Here is a 24,424-nt window from a genome sequence, read left to right on the forward strand (position 1 = left end):
AACCCTCTGATCGTTTATTCAATTGTTCTGGGTGTGGGCATGATAAGGGGTGATCTGGATTTCAAGGGAAATTGGATAGATATTGGATTGGACAAAATATCTATCCGTGTGGGCAGCTTAAGAATCAGAGACGGATCATTTGGAATATAGCTAGGATAATAACTAGGGTTCCAAATACCTAGCCCTATGCCACACTGGGAAGGCGGTCGTCCGTCAGATTGGATTAACAAAAAGTACTGCACAATAAAGTTTTTATTTTTTTTGGGAAAGTGGCAATTGCATTGTTATGGGGTAATCTCGTCAGTGATGAGGTTTGCCTCCTGAGGTGATAAGGAACATTAGGGAACAGGTAAGAGGTACGTATATACACTAGGTTGTGTAGTAGCGCCGCCAGCACAAATTCTAGGTCACAAAAGAGTCATATAAAACTCTTAATACCCCAAAAAAATTCTAAACCACAAAAAGAAAAATTTTGAAAAAACAAAACATAAATGACAAAATAGAATCCTGTGTGTCTTTGATAAAAAAAATATAGTTCACACAGGGATGTATAACAAAAATGATTACCTGTTTCCGCAAACAGTCGCAATAGCCTTGAAACACCCAGATGCAAGCTGGTACGACCCAGTGTAGCAGCGGTCAATGGCCCAATTAAAGAGATTAATTTGGTCAGGATTAAGCTCCAACAGCAACACGACCACTTCACATCCAAGCTGGTGGACCTAAACATGTACATGAAAGAGAACATTAACAACTCAAATAATTGCAGCATCATTCAAGAAGACATGCCTGGTCACACATGAAGAAACAACATGAGACACTTTTCAGCCTTTGCAGCAGCAGCAGCACACACTGTACACAACAGGAAAATCCACAGACATTATTCAAGGACAAATAACATTACTGGCAGCACTCCCACATCTGCTGGGCAGAGGAAGGCTGTATCAAGATGCCACTTGTACTGCCAATGTCTGCAGCGACAGATCATGAGGCACAGCTGCCAGTGAACACATAATAAGGGCCAAACGCTGATTTATAGTTTGTGGCTTCTTACGCAAATAAACCATTTAAAATGGAGAAAAAGACTTTTGTTGTTATTGGAAGCACTCAGGGGGTGAATCAATAGTTACTTCAGTACCCACCACTAGACGGCACCCGCGGGCAGCACTTCAATTGTTCTACTTTTCAGACACGTACAGTATGCAGCAGGCACTGACATTTGTTCTTGCAGTCTCCAGAGGTGGAGTATACAAATATGCACAAAGTATACTGTTTGGGCACCCAAACTGGACTATGTTTGCAGTGCAGGCAATATGTTAGTTTGGTTTAGCTGCTATGTGTGGCTAAACCCAGTGTTTTTGAGCAAATGAGAAGTAATGGGAGCCTGATCGGTGCAACAATTGAATTATTCCTACGGGCGCCCACAAATACAACTGAATTACTCCCTCTGACTCAGTGCCCCATCCACTGAATATTATAGCATAAAACACGGGTTTATGCTGACATATAACCCCCCCCCCCCCCACGACAATATAGAGGACCGTGCTACGTCTGTTATTGCTCCAAAGCAGGCATTATAGCTATCATGGCGGTGGAAGCAGAGGCGCACTTGTACCGACTGCACCTTGTGGACTCTCCCCTCTCACACATGCGCTGTCGCATTGAGACTTCAAAAAGTAAATGGATCCTATTAAACACAAAAACTCCCACTGATTTAGGGTCCTTCTATGTAAGCAGTATTATCATCAGTCTATTCTCCTTCTAAAATGGTTTATTAGGAGAATGCCTATAGGGAGTTCAGCTTGGAAATCATCTACAGTTCTACGGAGGCTGAACCACTAAACCTGGGCACACACTAGAAGATATTTTGAACGATTCCCCGATTCTGACGGTTTGGGATGACAAACCGTTCCAATCGCTGAATGCATTCGTACTAGGTAGCTGACTATGTGAAGCTCCCGCGTGTTGTCAGCAATATCCTCTGTTGTCTGTACATGCAGCTCAAACTGAGGATATTGGAACGGCAGCATATTCGTGAATGCAGCAAATTGTTGAAGTCATTGCATCATTTGCATGTCGTCTAGTGTGTACCAAGCTGTAGTATACTCATGGCCCCTCTCAGTCTCGCCAAATGCTTTCACAGCTTTTTCCATATCAAGCAGCTACTACCCTGTCCTGCTTTAACACAGTTTACATTGTCACTGACATCAGAAATGTCAATGCCATCAGATTATTATATGGCCCTCCATGCTTCAAACACAACATACTGTATCGCAATTAGGCAAATTACCCCTACCGGATCCTCGGCTATTACTTTTAAACATCAAAATTACACCAAGATAGAACGATTTTTATTATCTAAGTTTGCGTCCAGTATAGAATATAAAACGTGATAATTTAGCAGACAGCATCTAACATTACCCACCCTCATGTCCTGACAAGCCAAAATATTGTCAAGCCATTTATAAAGATAGCCATCCGGTGATAGTCCCACGTTGTCAAAAACAGGTCCACAGCAAAGAACAGCAGACATGGCCTGGTCAGAGAGATACAAGGAGAGAGAAAGAACGTTATCTTAGCAATGAGAATGCCAGAAAGAATTCCAATGATAGAGGTAGTCATTGGCAAATGTCTAGCAGTCCTTACTGTCTCTGGTTTGTACAAAGTCTTACTTGTACAATATTTTTAGAAGCAGTGCCTAGAAAAAGCTGGAGGTAGGCCCCTATTGCTCTGCTACTGCCGTGGAACTACTTGTATTGTATGACACGCTGGAATTTGTAGTTCCACTTAAGCTGGAAAGCCATAGGTTGCTACCATGTTCTAAGACAGTGATGGCTAACCTTGACACTCCAGCTGTTGTTGAACTACACATCCCAGAATGCCCTGCATCAGCTTTAGCATGCCCAAATAGTAAAACTATAGCAGGGCATGCTGGGATGTGTTCCCATCTGGGAAGTTCAGCAACAGCTGGAGTGTCAAGGTTAGCCATCACTGTTCTAAGACATCTGTGGTTCCTTATCTAAAGTAATATGAAACCTCAAATACATGCTGGTTTTTATAAAGGAGCTGCCAATACTATCTATACACACAGTAACCACCACATGCATAACATGTACTGTATAGGAGAGTAAATTCACCTTTAATGCGCTGTACTGATATCTTGTGATCTGATGGTTCCGATCACTATAGCGGTCCAAGGGGGTGAACATTATGCTGAAGGGCCCAGCCCATTGGCTGAACAAGATGAAGAGATGGTGGCGCAAACTCTGCTGTGGGAACAGGAACCTCCGGTGGTGAACTACAAATAACATGCAAATAGGACAGCTCAAGCAATGTGTGCGTAATCCACAAGTACATTAGTGGCTGTCTCATATTACATTGCAAGTCTCTGAGAATAGGTCACCGTTTCCATATTGACTATATGAGGCTTTTACCATTACAGGAATTTTCCATGTTCCTCCCCATACTGTAGAGGTACTATAGCTAGGCTTTGCATCCTGAATGTCATCAGAGTCTCCGATGATTTATGTGTTATGTGCACTTCTACAGTAATCCTGGGTGACTGACACAAGGCGGCAGAGAACTGCTGGCCCTGGGTGCTAGGAAAAGGTACTGCAATAACTGTAACCATACCTGGCACACACTGGATCAGATTGGCAATCATGGCACTGAAATGTGCTCGAATGTCTTTAAGAATTTCAACTTCTTTGTCATTTTCTGCCTCGAGAAGCATCCGTGTGAGGTCCACATACTCCAAAAACAAAGCACCAAGAGCCAACGTGTCTCTCTCTAAGGCGCCGTTTGTGCTAGAAAAAGAAAATCATCAATATCACCGAAATAAATGCAATGCTTGTCATCATGTACGCAATCAACCAGGTAATCACTTACTTGTCACTTATAACGCCGGCATCTGCCAGTAACTCAAATATCCGTAACAGCTGTAACCTCAGCAGATCTCTGCGCTCCCTACGCTTCTTGTTCTGGGTACAGCACAAACAGTTCATTAGAAAAAGAACAGCAAATTGTATAATTGTAATGTGTCCATATACACCTATCCTTCAACAGCATCAAATAGTCCCGTTTAGTGTACTACAGACTTTGCAACTTAGCCGCGTCAGAACACTAAACTTAAGTACCCAGAACATTAGCGAATGGTGATGCTAAATTCTGGAGAAAGTAGCAAAATGGAGGAAAAAGTACAGAATCTCTGTTAAAATGGCAAAACACAGGTCTGGTACAAGTGACCTGCCATTGACTGATACTTCGTTTAAAGCAATTGCTGTGCTAGAGAAATACAGTACTTAAGGAAAGTTGGTGCAAAATTAAGATCAAAGCAGTAAAAAAAATTAGGAAAACCTGCACAGCAGAGGAGTCGCACCATATGAAGAAATAAAGAACAATGCCCCATAACAATCCCAAAATACATGTAAAGAGCAGTCACTGTCAAATAGAGCAGGGGTACTCAAACTATTTTGCTCTGGACCGCATCGGACAATAAAAAAAATTACAGGACCCCAGCAAGTTACTGCAGGTCATTATGTCACATGTGTAGTCAGCAGACAGCACATACATGGCAGCATTGTGGAGGCACAGAATTATGTAAGGAGCCATAAAATAACAGTGATTCTAGGAGTCTGAAAAATCTGTTGAATTGTCAACTGAGATTAGAAAAGTCATCAGCCTGCCGGTCAGCCACATGGAGTCGTGACCCCATGCTGAGAAGGTTGGGACCCACTTTGGGGTCAGGACCCACAGTTTGAGAACCGCTGAAATAGAGGAACCCAGGTGGCCCCAGGTGCAGGAAACAAATAACTAAAATACCTGTCAAGTCTCCATTGAGTGTAAAAACCCAATAGAAATGCACTAAAGTGTTTAATGCATATTGGGGGCTGCAGGTGGTAAATGCGCATAGGTTCGATTGGTCAATCCCAAATTTTTAACATGCAAAATGTTGACAAAACAGTCGACATGGTCAAAAGGTCGACATAAAAATTGTTGACACCTTTTTTTGTACGTAATTTGGCATGTTTTACCATATTTGAGCAAAAATAGCGTAAATGTGTCAGACAAGGCACCTCAGGTTAATATTCCCAATCCTAGTCCATGTGTATGGTAAATGTACAATAAAAACTAACAAAAAACACACAACTTGGGTCAATCACTGGAATGTCGGCCTTCTGCATGGCAGGCATTTGGGGTCAGCCTCTTGAATGTGTAACTTTCTGCTGTAGATCTATCTGCCGGATATCAGAACTAGAAGATAAGGAGAGTCGCACTAACCACCTGCACCTGGATCGACTCAGACTGTGAACTTGTGGACATCACAGATTTCAGCAATTACCCAATAGAATTAAAGCAGCAACTTTTTTTTATCTTCCATGATAAATAATGGTTGATTTTGCGTTAAAACAATTTGCCGCCTTAAACCTAGAGCCTACATAAAGCCTGGCTACTGGTCACAGGCTATTACATACAGACCAAGTTCTCTTCTTTTTTGGAGATTAAGGGGGTATTCAATCCCGGCAGATATTTCTGATCACATTCAATCTATTCAATGTTCTTCTTGCATTCGGCGAACCCACGTCTTTTTCTGCAAAATCGCTAATTCGAAAATTTAGCAGCCATTTCCGTGAACGCAGATTCGGCTTTTCAAAGAGATGGTCCCAGAAGATATATTTGAGTATTGGAAAAATCAGCCAGCACTGAATACCTCCCTAAACTGGAGTCTCAGTGGACTCAATCGCATTAGCGTAATCCGTATCCAATTTCCAACAACTTTATTCAATTATCTAAAAATATAAGTTTCTAGACAAACCTCCGGTCTCCGTTCCAAAGCTTCTTTCATGAGTGGATGAAGTTCTTCCACTAACTCCCTATAACATAATATATATATAAAAAGTTATTTTACCGTTATAAAAATCTGTAAAAACTTATAGAAATATAGTATAATATATAGTATAATATGTGCGGCCCCTTTAAAGGAGCAAATTACCCTTACATGCATGAGCTTTACATGAATAGCGAGCACCACAGTTACTATGCAGAAGGCCTCGCCATCCTAGTGGGGCTGATTAAGATGAGAATGGAGGCGATATCACTGCTGCTTCCTTTGGAATCTGTATAATAATGCAACAGGGAGGAGTCTATTACATGTAGACCTCTCCTGCAGTCCTAGTATGCAGCCATTGGACCATCAGATGGCGGGCGGCACACATGAGGATATGCAAGGCGCTTGTTGCAGGGGCTAGAAGATATACGTGCATCCTTGAGATCCATGGCTTCTTTCCTCCCTTAAACAGTAGCATAAAGCCTCCTTTTGGGAAACAGATGCCACCGCGGCCGCCCCTCAAACAGCAGCAGATTATCAATCACTGACAATGTGGGTAGTATGTTGAAAAGCGCAAACTATTGAAGGGCATTATTGTACATGCCTTTGTTGTATGTGTTCAGTTTGTGCGTGCTCACTTTTAATAAAGTTTTAATGTGCACAATATACACATAGGGTGAACATTTTTTTCTGATGATATCTTTACATGTAACAGATGTGCTGAGGCCTAGGGATGAGTAGAGGAAGAAATTGAGGAGGACACATCCCCTGCCCAGTCTCCAAGCACTCAGGACTCATTCCTTACTGCAGGCCTTGCCAACCTGTGGCTCTCCAGCGGTTATGAAGCTACAACTCCCAGCATGCCCTGCCACAGTTTTGCTATTATAAAATGCCAAACTTGTGGCAGTGCATGCTGGGGTGTGTAGTTTTACAATAGCTGGAGAGCCAAAGGTTGGCCAGGCCTGCCCTAGTGAATCCTGAGGTACTTCCTGGGCCCTATCCCTTACACATTCCACTGGCACTTCCCAGGCCCTGTCACCTACTCAGTCCCTTCCCTGGCCCCTGCAGAGTCCCCAGCCACTTCTCTGTGTAGTAACCATTTTGCTATAGTTTAACAGAACACTTAAAGCCTAACATCTAGAGTTTGGGTTTCTTGATTCTTCATACCTGAACACCAAAGCGTTGGTTCTACCAAATCCCAGCACCAGAGATTCTGTGATTTCTATAGTCTCCAGCCTCATCAGAGGAACCAGCTGCTTCAGAAGAACACCAACTGAAGGGGTTCCGATTACCTAGAAATAAAGGACACAACCTTCGTCAACTCACATATGCTATTCCCTGTCCATGTAGATTTACTTCTATGGACTGGAAATACACTAATGAGTTCAAGTGTCTTTCTACGTAGATGACCCTAGTGAGGTGTGTCGGGAATTTGGATATAAAGTGTCACTTGGGAAGGAACAGGAGTGACTTTCTATTCCAATTCTACAACACAGTGTAATACTTTGGCACTTTATAAGGGATAATACTAAAGCAGTGTGAGTAAGGTGTATAGAGACATGTACAGCAGTAAGTACTACCTTGTTATCATAGCTGACGGAGCCATCAGGAGTGGTCGCCATGATCTCTGGAGTTGATGCCCGCAAGTGACCTGGACTCATAATACTGGGTCTTGCCACGCCAAAGCAGAGAATGAGATAGTTCCTCCACAGCGTAATGTAGTTGTCCCCGCTGCCGGCTGTACTCATTTTCTTTGCATTAATAGGACTGCTGTAAAAACATTAAAAAAGGAAAATCAAAACACATGACTGAAGTAGAAGACAAAGATGTAACATTTATTTATGCACTGCAGTAAACTGAACAGAAAATCCCAACTGTATCAAGCTTCAAAAAGTGATAAAAAGCCAGCCAATCAGCTTCTAACTGCCATGTTACATGCTGGGTTTGAAAAATGACTGGTAGGAGTTGATTGGTTGGTTGTGTCACTCTCAATTTGATCACTTTTTGAAGCTTGATCCATCTGGCCCTAAGTCTGGCAGAATATAGCCCGTCGGGATGTGTAAACAACACTGTAAACTGTGTATATAGGACTGATAATTCACTCTTAAGACCTTAAATAAAGAGGATGCAGTAGCCATAATCCTGGCAGGGTGACATGGATATCAAAAATGGGGAAAAAAATATTGTTTTAGCAGGTAGATTATACTTTGGGGGATATGCACTAAGCCATGGTGAGTGATATAGTGGAGATAAAGTTCCAGCCAATTAGCTCCTAACAGCCATGTTACAACGCAAGAGCTGACTGGTTGGTAGTTTCTCTCTCCCTCCACTTTATCACTCTCCAAGGCTTGTTACATCTGCCCCTATACTGTATGCCAGGAATTGCCATTAAATATCAATTTACCAATTCAAAGCCAGGATCAAAGTCGGCAAGGTAAAGTATTTGGAGGCCAAGTTTATGTATCATGTCCTCAGCAGTACTGTTACAGATGTCCTCAGCAGTACTGTTACAGATGTCCTCAGCAGTACTGTTACAGATGTCCTCAGCAGTACTGTTACAGATGTCCTCAGCAGTACTGTTACAGATGTCCTCAGCAGTACTGTTACAGATGTCCTCAGCAGTACTGTTACAGATGTCCTCAGCAGTACTGTTACAGATGTCCTCAGTAGTACTGTTACAGATGTCCTCAGTAGTACTGTTACAGATGTCCTCAGCAGTACTGTTACAGATGTCCTCAGCAGTACTGTTACAGATGTCCTCAGCAGTACTGTTACAGATGTCCTCAGCAGTACTGTTACAGATGTCCTCAGCAGTACTGTTACAGATGTCCTCAGCAGTACTGTTACATATGTCCTCAGCAGTACTGTTACAGATGTCCTCAGCAGTACTGTTACAGATGTCCTCAGTAGTACTGTTACAGATGTCCCCAGTAGTACTGTTACAGATGTCCCCAGTAGTACTGTTAAAGATGTCCCCAGTAGTACTGTTACAGATGTCCTCAGTAGTACTGTTACAGATGTCCTCAGTAGTACTGTTACAGATGTCCTCAGTAGTACTGTTACAGATGTCCTCAGTAGTACTGTTACAGATGTCCTCAGTAGTACTGTTACAGATGTCCTCAGTAGTACTGTTACAGATGTCCTCAGTAGTACTGTTACAGATGTCCTCAGTAGTACTGTTACAGATGTCCTCAGTAGTACTGTTACAGATGTCCTCAGTAGTACTGTTACAGATGTCCTCAGTAGGTTTTTAGCAAAAAATAATATTTTTTTTCACTTTATGGAATGTATGGTTTTCGGAATAATTTGGATAACGGATATTCGGATACGGGATACTCCACCTGTATTTACACCTATATTTGAGGACCGTCTACTTGACTTCAGAACTTTTTTAATAGCAATTTTGCTATGACCACTTTGGCACAAAGATAGTTTTTGTAGATACCACACTGGCTTGCAGCAATGTATAGCAATATATCCCTCACATCATGAATTGCTCACTTATTATAGACTGTACACACATATACATATCTGGCAGCTATCCCGCAATCCCTTGCTCCATTAGACTCTCTCCGACCTTGCAAAGCTTCAAACGTGCACTGAAAACTCACCTATTCATCAAAGCATACCCTTCCACTGCATAAACTAGCTGGTTCTCCGACCCCTTGCCTGTTTACATCCTGCTATCTAACCACCACCCCCTCGCTTGCACCTCTTGTAATCTGTCTGTCTCCCCTTCCTACTAGATTGTAAGCTCCTCCGAGCAGGGCCCTCTTCCCTCCTGTTGTCAAAGCCCACTTCTCTTCACATGTCACTCACAGCTCTCCTATACTCCAACACTCAGTGACCATCTTCATCTGCCATACTCCTCTCCATCATTGGCCTCAAGCCTCTAGTTGTATGTTGATTGAGTCCTCACTACTTATAGCCAAGCTGTAATGTGTATTGAACTGTGGCGCTCTTTATTTGTACTGTATTTTTGTTATTTATTCAATGTTATGCCAAGTTTTGTCTCCCTGTATTGTTCCTTTGTACGGCGCAGCAAAACACTTGCGGCGCCTTATAAATACAATTATAATAATAATAGCTAAACCAATATTCATGAAAATGAAATTGAATCACAAATTAGCTCCGTGCAGTTACCAGTAACCGATGAACTGATCAGTATTCCTTCCATACAGGATACAGATATACCTCTAATATAAGATATGCCTCTGTAGAATGTAAAGCAAAATGTTCTACAGTATATTGAGTGTACTGAATGGGAGGACGATCTGTGCACTATAATGGCAGCTGTTATATGTCACATCTTGTTATCATTTACTAAGAGAAATCTCCAAGAACAGCCAGTGAGTAGAATCACATAATGGGACAGCACAGGGCATTAGCCTTATCGCATCTTACAGAGTTTATTGTAATATTCTCGAACAAAGTAGCAATCATCTATAATTATAAACAAAACAATTAGCATTTTAAATACATAAGCCAATTATGTTTAATATGATGATAATAATACAGAATGTTCCTACTTACTTAGGGTCCACCAATGGCATGAGAAGCTGCAGTCTGGTAAAAGCGTATGGCCAGGAGTAGCTGAGGGCAGTAGGACAATGCTTTGGTAGGTTCTCCTGTCTAAGGAACGTGAAGAGGCAGAGAACCCACGGGTCCTTTACGGACTGCGCAAATATCCAGACGTGAGAAGGGCTTTTTACATCATAATGACTATTGACCAGGACAGCGTTCCACTCAACCAACCACTGCAGGTCCACGTTGTGAGTAAATGGCAGGGCAGCCTGGTAAGGAATCAAAGTCATTTTGGTTAAGGCAATAATAATATGTACTATTGGAATGCAAACAATATTATCCCTTTTAAATAGAGATGTGCAGGCTCTGATTAGAGGTGCCCATACACTAGTAAGATTTATCTTCAGATCTGGCTGGTTGGAACAAAAAAAGAGGGTTATGGATGAGTGACAGTTTGTCAGTTTTCCAGCATTTCCTAGCAAATGGTCAACTATTATTTGCTCTCATCCATAACCATGTTTTTGTTCCAACCAGCCAGATCTGAAGATAAATCTGCGTGTGTATGGCCACCTTAACTCTGATTTCAAAGCAGGATCTTATTGGCTATCAACTGTCAACAACTGTCATGTGATTTGGGATAGCCAATAAGATCCTGATTTGAAATCAGAGTAAATCAGAACCTGCACAACTCTACTTTTAAATGATGTTAAGTATTACATGAATACCCCTTTCTCTCTTTTTTCTGGAATGACAAGTTTATTCAGGAAAATGGTGCAAGTAGAACACGTGCTATAACCCATAGCAACCAGTTACTTCTCAACATCACTAGGAATTAGGTAATTTGTATGTCCTGAAGTTAGTTTGCTACTGGTTATGCTGAAGGTTGCGGTATATGTTGTTGACATTCATAATGTCGGCAAAATGTCCCTAGTGATCTTATAGTGACTTGCATGGTCCGGCGGTGATATCTGCATGGTTTTCTGGCTAATTCTTTGCCCTGAGGAAGCTGAAATCTGCGAAGCGCGTGCCGGCTAGCGGTGCGCGGGCAGATGATTGTAGTTTTGTTTATTTTCATATTAATGTTGAAATTTTTCTGAACCTGTGCGCTATCGCTCTAGCCCTTGTAAGGGCTTCTGATTGCTAACAGCTAGGTCCCCCTGGAGGCGACTCCACAGGACTGGTTGTATGTAGCCAGGTCCCCCTGGAGGCGACTCCATAGGACTGGCATAGTGGACTAACCCAGAGGCACTCCAGAACAAGCACATAGACTCCATTTATAGGCAAAGTTATAGCCAAATGGGAGCATCAGGTGCAATCTGACAGAGTGCGCTCATAGGGGGCGTCCGGCACCCAAGGACGGTGGTCACGGGAGTCATTGTCACTGGCATAACCTTGGCCAATATATCTTTAGTGACTATTAACCTCCACTAACTGTGGCACCATATCCTACTGCCTCCCTAGTTGTGAATAAACTGGTATTGAACACATAATAAAGAGGTTATTCAACCCTCCTGTGCCTAAACACCAGTAAGTGGCCCGCACAGGCTATCCCCTGTACGGACCACCAGCACACGGTTCCCAGTGAATACAGTACATAAATCACATTACACTGCAATCATCGGCCTGCCACCTTAGTTTTAAGAGTGTTTTATCCCACCCTTGTTTGTTATTGTATTTTGTTTTTTATCTCGCAGTTCTTAAATGTACTAATAAAAGTTAGATTTTATTTCTATCCCTAATTTGGTGCACCGACACAGGACATCTTTTTTCTTGTCTTCTATAATTCTATACCCTCTCTTAGTGCCTTATCCCCCCTCAGTGAACCCCTCTTCCAAATGCCTAAACTTAACCCACAAACCTACCCTTCTGTCGGTCTGTTCAGAATGTTGGCATTTCACAGGTCAACATTGTGAAAGTGTCAATATTCTGCACAGGTCAACATGCTCAAATTCAACCTTTGAGATTGATATACTGTATGCTTCCTTTTGAAAGACCCTGGGCACCACTATGCCGGACTCTCTTGTTTTAACTCAAGCAATTCAAAGCCTGAAGTTAAAAATCTAAAATTCACCCAGGTTTGGCAAGAGCAGGAAGTACACTCATAATGGGCAGTGTTCTGTCCCTCCTCTGCCAGCTCCTGCTCCACTCCAACATCCTCTTGTACCGATGACGGACATACAGCAAGTGGGTGGATGTGGCAGCGATGGACCATACTATGTAGTTAACATAAGAGGACCTTGATAATCCTCAAATTAACAAACAAATAAAAAACTAATTTCACAAGGTGTGATTATGGCTACAATTTTGACTACATAGTTAAAATAGGATAGAAAGAGCATAGTAAGTTAGCCAAAATCGCACAGTGTATAGGAGGCTTCCGATACCGATGATATCGCAAAAGGAAAATATACTGTGCAGGTAAGTCTATTAAAGGTATGTAACAAGGTGCAATTCAGGCTAATGGCAAATTTTGACTATCCTATTTTGACTACGTGATTTTGGCTAACTGCACTTGCAATTTTGACTATCTTACGATTTGGCCCTAGGACCAATACATTGTACAGCAGTTAGGCTAACCTTGACACTCCAGCTGTTGTTGAACTACACATCCCAGCATGCCCTGCATCAGTTTTAGCATGGCCAAATAGTAAAACTGTAGCAGGGCATGCTGGGAGGTGTAGTTCAACAACAGATGGCGTGTCAAGGTTTGCCATCACTGTTTACAGGAAACATAGTTAAAATAGACTTGCCTGCACAGTCTATTTACCCTTGCGATACCAACGCCACCTTGGCTGCACATTGGTATCGCAAGCCTCCTAAACACTGCGATTGTGGATAACTGACTATGCTATTTCTATCCCATTTTGACTATCCAGTCAATTGTAGCCAAAATCGCACCATACGGTATGTACACACTATTGTACTTTTTACATTTATAGAACAAAACAGTGTAATGAAAACAAACTAGAACCTATACAGCACAGACGTTCATGGATTGTTAGCAATACTGTTTACGTTCATTCCGCTGCTTTGCCATGAGGCACATCTGCAGCATAATCACTCTTGCAATACAGGAATAATGCTGACGCTGTTATGTGGCCTGTGAAGCTACGTTGTACACTGCTGGAGATTTCAGCTTAGATTGTAGAGTGCACATTACTGTTACAGGTGGACAGGAAAATTATAGAGCAACTGAATGCACTCTCAGTCTGAGACAAGGGAGGAGAAGGGGAAAGGACTTGGAAGCATTTGTAAACATTAGTGCTGATGACTGTTCTTCTAGCAAGGTGGGTTTTCTGGGGTCTGTAGGGCACCTGGTTTCCCAGTTCATTTACAGAAGACATTAAGGGGGCTATTCAATATGTTTAGATATTTCCTGACATGGGAAATATCGTCACTCACCTATTCAATGCTGCTGTTAACGACATCGCTAAAGGCTGTCAAATCTGGCTTTTTTAAAAGTTTGATCTGTTTTGTCAAAAAAGGATGCGGATTGGCTGTTTTTCGCCGATCCACGTCCATCTACTTTGGGGAAGATATATAAAGGGTTGGAGAGAGATAAAGTACCAATCAGCTTCTGTCCTTTTCCCAACACATATGAAGCAGTTTGGTTAGTATTTTATCCCTCTCCAAGCTTTCATAAACTTTTACTCTATTTCTCTGCATGGGCGGGATGCACTACCACTCTCCGTCTGTCCCCGACTGCTGCTGCAGTGCTCCGCCTCCTCCTCCCTGCACCCGGAAGAGGTGCAGGGAGGAGCAGATCACTGGTCCAGACGGGGGGAGCCGCGGGGGTCCGTACGTGATGGCGACGGATTCATTATGAAGCTCATAGGCTTCTATGTGGTGGCGCCAGCTTTTTCTGCCGAAACCCCCCACAGCGAAAATCAGGCCTGCAGGTTTTCCTGCATACCAAAATGCAATAAAAACTCAGATAACAGGGTTTTTACCACATTTTACCTTTAATGCATCGCACCCCATGTTTGATAACTCTACCTCATAAACAAGAGGGAGGCACATAACAGCATTGCTTAAGATATTAAACGTATGTCATATACTTACAGAGTCAGACATTGCAACATGGAGAAAGCTTTCAAGTATCGAAGGACTTAGCTGATCCAGAACATCAATCATAGGTTTGTCATCTTCCTAAAACAACAACAAAAGCAAATCATCTCGTTATATCCCCTCTAGTAAGAGTTACCCTACACAATTTTGTTCGCTATATATTTGGCCCTAGTTAGCCCGTTATAAAGCTTGGCATTATCAGAGAACACGTGTCCCCCACAAACACCTGCGTATGCTGGCCATACACCTGGCAATTCTGTAACAGATGATTATCAGGCATGCTCAGAAAGGGAGAGAACTGCAGATAGTCTCTATAAGGCCACCTACCTACACTAACGGTGGCCACTCTCCAAGTATCCGATAACCTGGCTAAACATAACATGCTGTGTTAATAAACCCATACATACAGTATTACACAGACAGCGCTAATCTCACCTCAGCTTGTCCCAGGGCAATGAACAAGGCTCGGACCTCTTTGAGAATTAAGACGGCTACTTTACGTGTAGCCAGCTGGAAACTGCACAGTAATAAGAGTGCAAATCCTTCCACAGCGTGCAGCACGTTGGCATAAGGACCCCGATCAGACTGTATCCTGTGGCTGGAGCCATTGGGGATTAGCTGGAAAGCAAACAGAATAACAAAAAATATATATAAAAATAGAAAAAGGGTATAAAAATAAAATCACATTCCATAATGTACAGTAAGGTTATAATTCCAACAATTACATGAAATAATGTGTCACTTTTCATTCAATTAGAGTCCTTATTTGAGTTTTCCTACATTCCCATCCAATCCTCCCTAACATATCAACCTGAGTGATGCTGTAATTACAGCTGGCAACATGGATATCCCTACCATGTGCCTCATTCATACACCCTTCCGCCCTCTACAGTCGGCTGACTACTGTCGACTCTCCTCCACACTGATCACTGCTTCCCACGTTAGAGTACAGGACTTTGCCCGTGCTGCACCCCTTCAGTGTACCGCACTCCCTCGCTCCATTAGACTCTCCCTGACCTTGCAAAGCTTCAAACGGGCACTGAAAACTCACCTATTCATCAAAGCGTACCCTTCCACTGCATAAACCAGCTGGTTCTCCGACCCCTTGCCTGTTTACATCCTGCTATCTAGCCACCAGCGACTTGCTTGCACCTCATGTAATCTGTCTGTCTCCCCTTCCTACTAGATTGTAAGCTCCTCCGAGTAGGGCCCTCTTCCCTCCTGTTGTCAAAGCCCACTTCTCTTCACATTAACTCACAGCTCAGCATACTTATCTCCATCATTGGCCTCAAGCCTCTAGGTGTATGTTGATTGAGTCCTCACTACTTATATTTAAGCTGTAATGTGTATTGAACTGTGGCGCTCTTTATTTGTACTCTATATTTGTTATGTATTCAATGTAATACTGTTTTGTCTCCCTGTACTGTTCCTTTGTACGGCGCTGCAAAACACTTGTGGCGCCTTATAAAAAAAATATGTAATAATAATAATAATTCTCTCCATTATACAGGTACTTTTATTCATTATAATGTATTTGTAAGGATGGAAGGGAGGCTGACCTATCATTCCTGTTACTTTAGTATATAAGATTGTGCTGTGGGTAAGGAGACAAATACCAAACCCAAAGACAAGGCAAATGAGGGCCTATATTCAAGTGTGTGCAGCACAATATCATATGTGAGATACTGTACATGGATAGTCTGGAAAGAAATGAGAGATGTTTATTGTTGTGTTGCGTAAAGAAATAGAGTACTCCGCTCCTTCTGGAAAGATTATTATTGGCGGTGAGTGATCAGGAGAGCATACAAGGAATGTTGGTATTATCTGCATTGAGATAATTCCACAAGTCATTTGGGGAAATTAACACTGACGGAGTGCTTTCAGGATAGGACAAGTTCAAGGAAGGTAGAGCACAAGAAATAAGGTTCAGCTTATTTGTGAGGGCATAGGAACAAACTGATAGTAAACAGTCGACCTTCATTTGTATTACCAAACCAGTGAAGACTGTCGGGAAGAAACTGAACAAGTTGGCAGAGGAAAAGGAAATCATTTAATATGTGATCTTATCAATCAAGTCCTTGAAATAGGAAGCAAGATCGTGGGCATAAATGGTAGTCAGGCACCGGACAGGGAGAGCTGAGAAGAGAATCTCTGACTGTACAGTATCACTTGTTGGAGATGAGAGATAGGACGCACATTTGTTTAGCAAAATACAGAACATTTGGACAGCAGAAGTAAATGATGGCAACTCATACCCATGCAGAAGTGGATTACTCACAAGGCAATCTAGGCATTTAGTACTTATTGGGGGTTGTACCTGCGCACCGAATCCTAAGGCTAGCTGCCGCACTCACGGATGACTAATCCGCTAGGTTTGATTACAGAAAATTTATGGTTTATGTGCTGCGCTCCGGATTCAATGACGCTTTACTGGTAATTATGTTATTAGCGTCATTGAATCCACATAATTACCAGTAAAGATTTGTCTTATTTAAATGGATACCCACCTGTTTTATTTATAAATTCTACATTATCTCTTGATTTATTTTATTTTATACTTTTCAACCATAAGAAAGGGCGGAGCGCAGCACATAAACCATAAATTTTCTGTAATCTAGGCATTTAGTACTTCCAGTATAGAAAGCCATAACTATTACAGCAAAGGTGGCACAATTTGTCAGAGGACACATCTAAAACTATTGTACATGACAAAACAAAGTCTAAATGGCAGAATGTTCTTATTTCGGCATTATGAGAGGTATAATAAGAGCTATGACTATGGAGCTTTATATTAAACAAATAAATGAAGTTGTCTGGAACTTAATCTGTAATTCTACCCTTAGCCACTGCAGTCTTAGGTTACAAGCAAAGACACAGTTCATGTTCTTAGCCAGAATGCTGCCTTCTCAGGTATGTAAATATAGACAACGGCTCCAATACTGGCATATATACTTCAGTTAGTTTACATTGCTAATGTCGTTTAAAAAAAGGGGGGGGGGGGACAGACTAGATTGGCCAAGTGGTTGTTATCTGCCATCAAATTCTCTGTTTCTATGTTCTGTTTTGTTGCCTTCCAAAAATTCAGCAGTTACATTTACAAAAATGTATTCCTTTCATTAGACTGTATATAGTTCTTTTTATGACACTTTCTCCCTGACCTTGCAGATGTTTTTTTCTTTTTTTAGAAACGACAAATCGTAGATCATGATGAAGCGTACACAAGAGTACTGCCGTGGACAGCATGAGATAACCCAAGAACTTGACCTCAGCCATAAAAATAAATCAATTTCTGATTGTGCTCTACATGGATATTTAAAGGATGTGAGAAAGTCTATGAATTCTACAGCAGCCAGTGGCAATACTATACCCACACGCTTCTGCAGGTTTCTGTAAGGACACTAGTCTTGTGTATAAATGGGAGGTTTATTTTTATAGTGTCATCAAAGCATAAATACATACATTGTGCACAGAAAACTTGATGCCTCCATCTCGTTGGTTTGAAGGCAAGAGCTGCCGTATTACCAACAACATTACAACAGCGCCCCCAGGGTTTAAATAACCTTGCAGAACTACATACCCCAGTATGAATACACCTTGTTAGAGCTCTGCAATATGTACAACATATATTTTGGTATGACATAACCCTTAGCATAGATCCCTGAAAAAGCTACAACTACCAAAATGCTAAATATTATACAATAAAGAAACATGATAATAAGTTGCAGACCAGGAAGTACAGATGTAGCCGCTCTCATTCAGCAGGGGGTCTGACGGTCGGATTGCCAGCCGCTGGAAGGGGGCGCTCTCGCTTCCCCTTCCGACGGAGCTCCTCACCGCCTCCCCGTCGATGTCCGCCAGTCCCAGCACCCCCCAACCCTGTCCATCTCCCTGAAGCGGAGAGGGGCATAAAACTGGGCCCGAAAACTGGGACACACACGTGTCCCAGGCAGATGGAGCGCCTCACCGCCGGCACTCGCCAGCGGGGGGCATTCTGGTGAGCCCTGGCAGTGGCTGAGAGGCGCTCCATCTGTACTTTTCAAAAACTGAGATCAGAAATGGGGGGGGGGGGTGTCATTAATAGAAACAGATGCAGAAGACTCTCCACTAGCTTCCAAACTTTCAATCGTTCCCTGAAAACTCACCTTTTCAGGCAAGCCTATCATATTTAAGTACCACACACATAACCCTCTAAGGCAATTATGTATTATATAGCTTCCCTTCTGGACTTGCTGGGAATGCTATGCTATTACTGGTTCCTGTCCTCGTGTTTCCCCCTCTATGTCCCTATAGACTGTAAGCTTGCAGAGACATTAACTTTAGTTTTCTAGATAGGATTATGAACTTGGCAGAATGATGTTGGTTGCTATGGGTTTACGGTATATTTCCCCAATGCCACAGTTCAGAAAACACAGAAGGAAAAGAAGCACAGGAGAGAAAAAAAAAATAAACACAAAAACAAGGACACTCAGGTCAAAACTGTATTGCCAACAAAAGCGGCATGAATAAGAATACATATGTAACAGGACAATACCTCCGATGTTCTGATTTTTGCCTGCTCATGTGATTTCCCAGGTGTCTGGATTACAAGCTTCCACTGGGTGAGCAACTGCAGCAGCAACTTCAGCGATGTGTCAAGTAGCGTCTGGTGCGTATCATTTACTTCCCGTAACAGAAAATTAATAAACCCAAATAAAACGTCTTCCCTCCAATCTACAAAGTCAACCAGGAGCCCTTGGAGGGAGTTCTGCGCAATGTGCCGTAGTTCATCATCCATGTGGATAGACAGTCTGGAAGGAATGTAAAACAAACGCAATGACTACATAAACCACCACAAGAACTATTTGTCTGAACTGTAAAGGAAAACATAAACCTCCAACAATATACATACTGTACAGTGATAGTAACTATCTACATATCACATGGGAACGATACAACAATCCTCAACAATTTTTACCCATTCTGTATTTAAAATGCTTTGCCTTATCAGACAGGTCATAACCCAGCAAGTCATTGCATACTGGTATAGCCAAATATCCACAAAACTAAAATGAATATAAAACCTCAAAAAAACAAAAACATGAATCCGTCTGTTCTTTAAAAGAAAAAAAAAAACACACAAACCAGTGATATGAGATCTTCCCGGTTAGCATCTGTACAGTATGCTCAAACTGATGCTTTCATTCAGGTATTAGCAAATTGGCTCCTTAATACTACTAGGGTTCTGTAACCCTGCCCTGCTAAATGCCAGTCATGGAGAGACTAAAGTAAATATCTGAAATAAAATACTATAATACTTTTGGCCCTTGATGGCTAACCTTGGCTCTCCAGCTGTTGTTGTACTACACATCCCAGCTTGCTCTGCATCAGATTTAGCATGGCCAAATAGAAAAACTGAAGCAGAGCATGCTGGGATGTGCAGTTCAACAACAGATGGAGTGTTAAGGTTAGCCATCAAGGCTTTAGGCCATAGAGAAATGAAAACATATTTACAATAGCTTCTTTCCATCTGCTAAAATGGAAATATTTGTGCAGTTAGTGATTAATTAGGGGAGGTGGATGCCGGGAATATTTATTTTGCAAAATTAGTGACAGGTAGTGAGCATCTGTGGGAGGTAATTGGGGAGCACAGACTGGGGCATGACCGTTACAGGAGGGCGGTTGGTGTTGTCGGTGTTTGCGACTGCAGACAATTTGACCAACCATTGGGTAACCAATGGTGCTTCTTTGTACAAATGCCGGGGATAAGAGATGCTGCCAGTGGAAGTTTCTTTACTAATAACCACCGCAACATCGTTAGCATATCAGCTGTGTCTGAACACGGATGCACTTCTTCCGGAATGTTAATGACCAGTTCACCGTAAGTTGTATAACATTAAATGTATGTTTCCTTCATCCCCCACATGGAGGTTGATTATCTGCAGTCATCGTTGAAAAAAAGAATTAAAATCTATTAATAGGAAACTGAAGACGAGAACATAATCTCTGATCACACAATGCACATTTCTTGTGTTCTATTGCTTGGAACATTGGAATTATGCTGCAATTAAATCGACCAGCATCCTTATCAGCCATCAGCATCGTACCTGGAGAGTAAGTCAATCAGCTCCAGTTTGGACATCCCATCCGGTAGCAGGCGAGGAATAGCTGCGACGCACGTTCTGAACAGGTCAATCTTTGGCTTCCGCTCTCCACTGAAAGGTGAAAATGGCACATGGAGGTCACAAAGCCCCACGCACTTCATACATAAACAAATAATGACAGCTATTACAGGAGACTGCTGGCCTGCGATAAAAGAGCCTCAGCACAGCACATAGTACGGAGACTCCACACGGTTTACTTTACTAAATATTATCTCATGGGCTGCAGCATCAAAGGAAGATTGCAGAGATATCCGGTGCGGTACAGGGCAATATCCGGTGCGGTACAGGGCAAATGACTACAACGTTTCACTAGGCGTCTGCCATGCAGAAAACAATGTACTCTAGAACCCATGGGAGCTACTACAGTAATTTATCGAATGCAAAATATATATTTACATATGTTTTTGACTATACCTAGTAACACTGTACTCAAAATAAAGCTTGCACAGGAATCCAAAGTTTATGATAAAGGCTGGTATTTTCTATGATGCTACATTTATGGGGATCTATAATGCAAAATTTGGTGGATCTTAGAAGGGGGCTGCAGCTACATAGGTGTCCTATAAGTTAGGAGCAATGTTATTAGCATTGTCTATAATGTCCAATTGTAAGGTTTTATACTTCAGTGTAAGATGCTGCTGTGGAATTAGCTATAATGGTTGCAGGCCACCCCCTTTACATCTCCAATCTCATTACTACCTACACACTTCCCGCCCCCCTGCTCTGCCGGTAACTGCTGCCTCATTAGCACACCCACTACCAGGATATTGCCTGGCCAGCATCCCACATGTTTAAAATACACAAAGGGCCGATTAGCTCCTAGACTCAAAGGTTTCAAACGTGCCTTCGAAACTCACCTCTTCAAACCTATCCATCTTTGATGCCTATTCTACTTCTACTTAGTGCCACCAATTTGTGTCTGCCCTTTACCTCTAGAAAGTAAGGGGCAGACACACTCCAATTGTGTTCTGTTTCCTACCAAAGAAGCCCTTTCTTACCGACCAGGTTTCTCGAGTCCATGCTCCTGGGCACGGACCTCTCTCAGGCAGGTGACACTTATCAATGACACAATCTGTCTTTTCAACAGCTTGCTCTGCAACTATATGTACTATGTGTTCTACTGTGTTCATTTGTTGGTTTTTAGTTGTTGTACAATTTTGCTGGTGCAATTAAGTATTGATTATGTAATATTGTGTTCTCTGTTCACTCCCTTTGTACAATACTGCAGATCATTTTTGACATCTTACAAACAAAGCATAATAATAATTCTTCAATAAACATTAACGCTTCATACACACTATACAATCCCCACCGACAGCGATATTGGTGGTGGCGGGGACCCGGCGGTGTGCTGGCATCTCCAAGTGCTTACACACTTGCCGATGCCGGCGGGGAAAGGAGTGACAGTGGAGGTGGAGGGGGGTGGTGGTAGCTGGGGGTATGCTGCAGCATGGCTGTCATGGTCAAGGGCCTTCCCCTGTCAAAAAATGCAGGCCCTTACTGAGCGATATCTTTTACTATATCCTCTTGTGTGCATGAGGCTTAATGCAACGGCCAAACCCGGCAGACCGTAAAACTACCTCTGTCGCTATGGGAGATAGATCTGTGAACATCGACAAACTTCATGAGAACACTTTGTTGCAGTTTTTTTAGGATTGCCAACATCTTAACCAGTCACAGCAATGTATTGAACATATGTTGCAAGAACTAAAGTCTCATTACATAAGATGCAGTCATTGTAAATATTATATAAACACAATTTTAGAACGGATGTGAATTTAAACTGCAGTTTCCAATGATCTCATGCAAATTGCTTAAGATCAGGAAACAGCCATCTCTAATACGTTCCTCACAATATACCTAAGTGGTGGGTGAGTGTGTGTGGGGGGAGGGGCATTCAATCTTTAAAGCGGAAAAGTTGCCTGTCACAACCAATAAGCTTTTAGCCATCATTTATCTAATGCATGCTATACAAATCATAGCACGGTTGCTTCGGGCAACTTCCCCCGTTCCTTGAGCTTATTGCCCTTTGTGAATATGCCATCTATGTATATATACATATGTATATAGACTATATATAGTTGAAAGAAGAATGCATTCCGAGGAACTACCTACGTGATCATGTCTTCAGGTTCCTTGTTCAGCATCTGCACATTGGTCATCATCATGCACCGCCCCACTTCTTTGTCCAGGTGCCGTAAGATGTTGTCTACCGCTTTCCGTACTTGAGAATAATAATGCGACATGCCTAGGAGCGAATAGCACAGGCATAGAAGAAAATGAAGTAATACATAGCCAATAACAGAGGATCTTATACACACAAACATCATATTGTACAAGCAAGACACTATTCCACAGGTAATAGGATAGAAAACACAATTACCCACAACAGTCATGTGTGCTTTCATTTCCAAAATTGTGCTATAAACAGGACACATTTCCAATCTGATTGTTATCTATGGAGAAACCTTTTATTCTACATATACTCATAGAACAAAGCTCATACATATGAGATTAGAGATGGAACGTGCCTAGACCCGCTTCACATGTACTATAATTGGGATCATTTGTAGGAATTTAATGTGTTGTTATTTTATTATAGAGTTTAGCTATATAGCACCAGCCAACTCTGTAAATTTAGGACAAACACAGCAATGAAACCACAAGTCTGCATACTAAAGCGGTAAGAGGGCTCTGCTTTTATTTTCAGCTCCGGGGAACAAGAACTATGCTATATGCCGTAAGATCACACAGACAGCACGACACGACTGACTGAATCCCAGGGATTTGGCTCAATAGGAATTTTTCTAAGAATTCTTAAAATTCAGCTGGGTCACCAATCCTGTAATCCCGTAGTCTCAGAGTCCCTAGTAATTTACTGACCTAAAGAAAATGGGAAAATATGTCTCGTTTAGCTTTATCGTTTAAGACCAAATGGATTTATTTGTATGTTAGTAGTGAGGCGAAAGTGTTCAAAACTTGTTGAAAACGTATTATTACAGTCTTTAGGGGTATTAAATCCGGGATTACGACTGTCGGAATGTCTCAACAGTTGGAATCCCAGGCCATTTTTGTTTCTCTCAACAGAAACTCGACAGCCGGAATTCAATGTTGCGACTGTTGAGTGTCGGAAAGTCCAAGGATTGGTAAAAATGGCACCAGATTGCCAAAAAAAGGCAGAGAAATCGACAATCTGGGCCATTTCCGACAAAACAGATCCGACTAGTTTTAAAGTCGGATCTGTTCGTTCGGAAACGGCCTTCAACGCTTGCTGCTGGCTCTAATACGCTGTGTGCTGAGCCTCATTACGTACGGAGGATAGACCACTAAGGATGCCGCTGCATGGCTGGGAATGGAGAGGCACGTTATAAATAAGTGAATAGAGAATGTTAAATGCAAGAACTCAACAAAAGAGGGGCAGAAAGTTTTGGAAAGGCATCACCTTTAAACTACTGACTTGTGCACTATGGAGCCTGACTCTGAGCCTCATCAACATGCAGATCACAGTGTGCAGGAAGCAAGTGGTTCTCTGTTCAGTAAACTGTATTTGAAGCAGGCTGCAAGCGCTCATTAAAGCACTTTCCACCAATCAATCACTTCTTACTTGCAGCTGTATGTTCATTACTGAGCGCTAAAAGAGCTATAATGGGATGCTGGCACACGGAGGTGTGGAGGCGTGTCCTAATCAGATGTGAGCAGAGGCAGAGATCCGTCGTAATTAGGCTCTTATTCAGATCTGATCGCAGTACAAATTTGTTCTCAAAATGGGCAAAACCATGTGCACTGCAGGTGGGGCAGACGTAACATGAGCAGAGAGAGTTAGATTTGTGTGAGTTATTTTGTTTCTGTGCAGGGTAAATAGCGT

The 24,424-nt window shown here is 42.2% G+C and overlaps 1 protein-coding gene across 14 annotated transcripts in view; it reads right to left on the minus strand.

Moving 5' to 3' along the window:
• Nucleotides 1–24,424, minus strand: part of FRY (FRY microtubule binding protein) — a 367,656-nt gene that overhangs the window by 92,131 nt on the left and 251,101 nt on the right. For all 14 annotated transcript variants that reach the window (XM_083169823.1, XM_083169830.1, XM_083169822.1 and 11 more), the window contains 14 exons: nt 22,675–22,807; nt 20,503–20,610; nt 18,951–19,206; nt 14,855–15,037; nt 14,414–14,500; nt 10,361–10,620; nt 7,408–7,597; nt 6,995–7,119; nt 5,816–5,873; nt 3,889–3,980; nt 3,634–3,806; nt 3,138–3,298; nt 2,426–2,536; nt 568–722 (listed from right to left, as the gene is read on the minus strand). In XM_083169823.1, coding sequence (XP_083025949.1) covers nt 568–722; nt 2,426–2,536; nt 3,138–3,298; nt 3,634–3,806; nt 3,889–3,980; nt 5,816–5,873; nt 6,995–7,119; nt 7,408–7,597; nt 10,361–10,620; nt 14,414–14,500; nt 14,855–15,037; nt 18,951–19,206; nt 20,503–20,610; nt 22,675–22,807 — 2,092 coding nt within the window. The remainder of the gene's footprint in view (nt 1–567; nt 723–2,425; nt 2,537–3,137; nt 3,299–3,633; nt 3,807–3,888; nt 3,981–5,815; nt 5,874–6,994; nt 7,120–7,407; nt 7,598–10,360; nt 10,621–14,413; nt 14,501–14,854; nt 15,038–18,950; nt 19,207–20,502; nt 20,611–22,674; nt 22,808–24,424) is intronic.

This window comes from Crinia signifera, chromosome 2 (assembly GCF_055691185.1).
Source record: "Crinia signifera chromosome 2, ASM5569118v1, whole genome shotgun sequence".
Taxonomy (NCBI): Eukaryota; Metazoa; Chordata; class Amphibia; order Anura; family Myobatrachidae; genus Crinia; species Crinia signifera.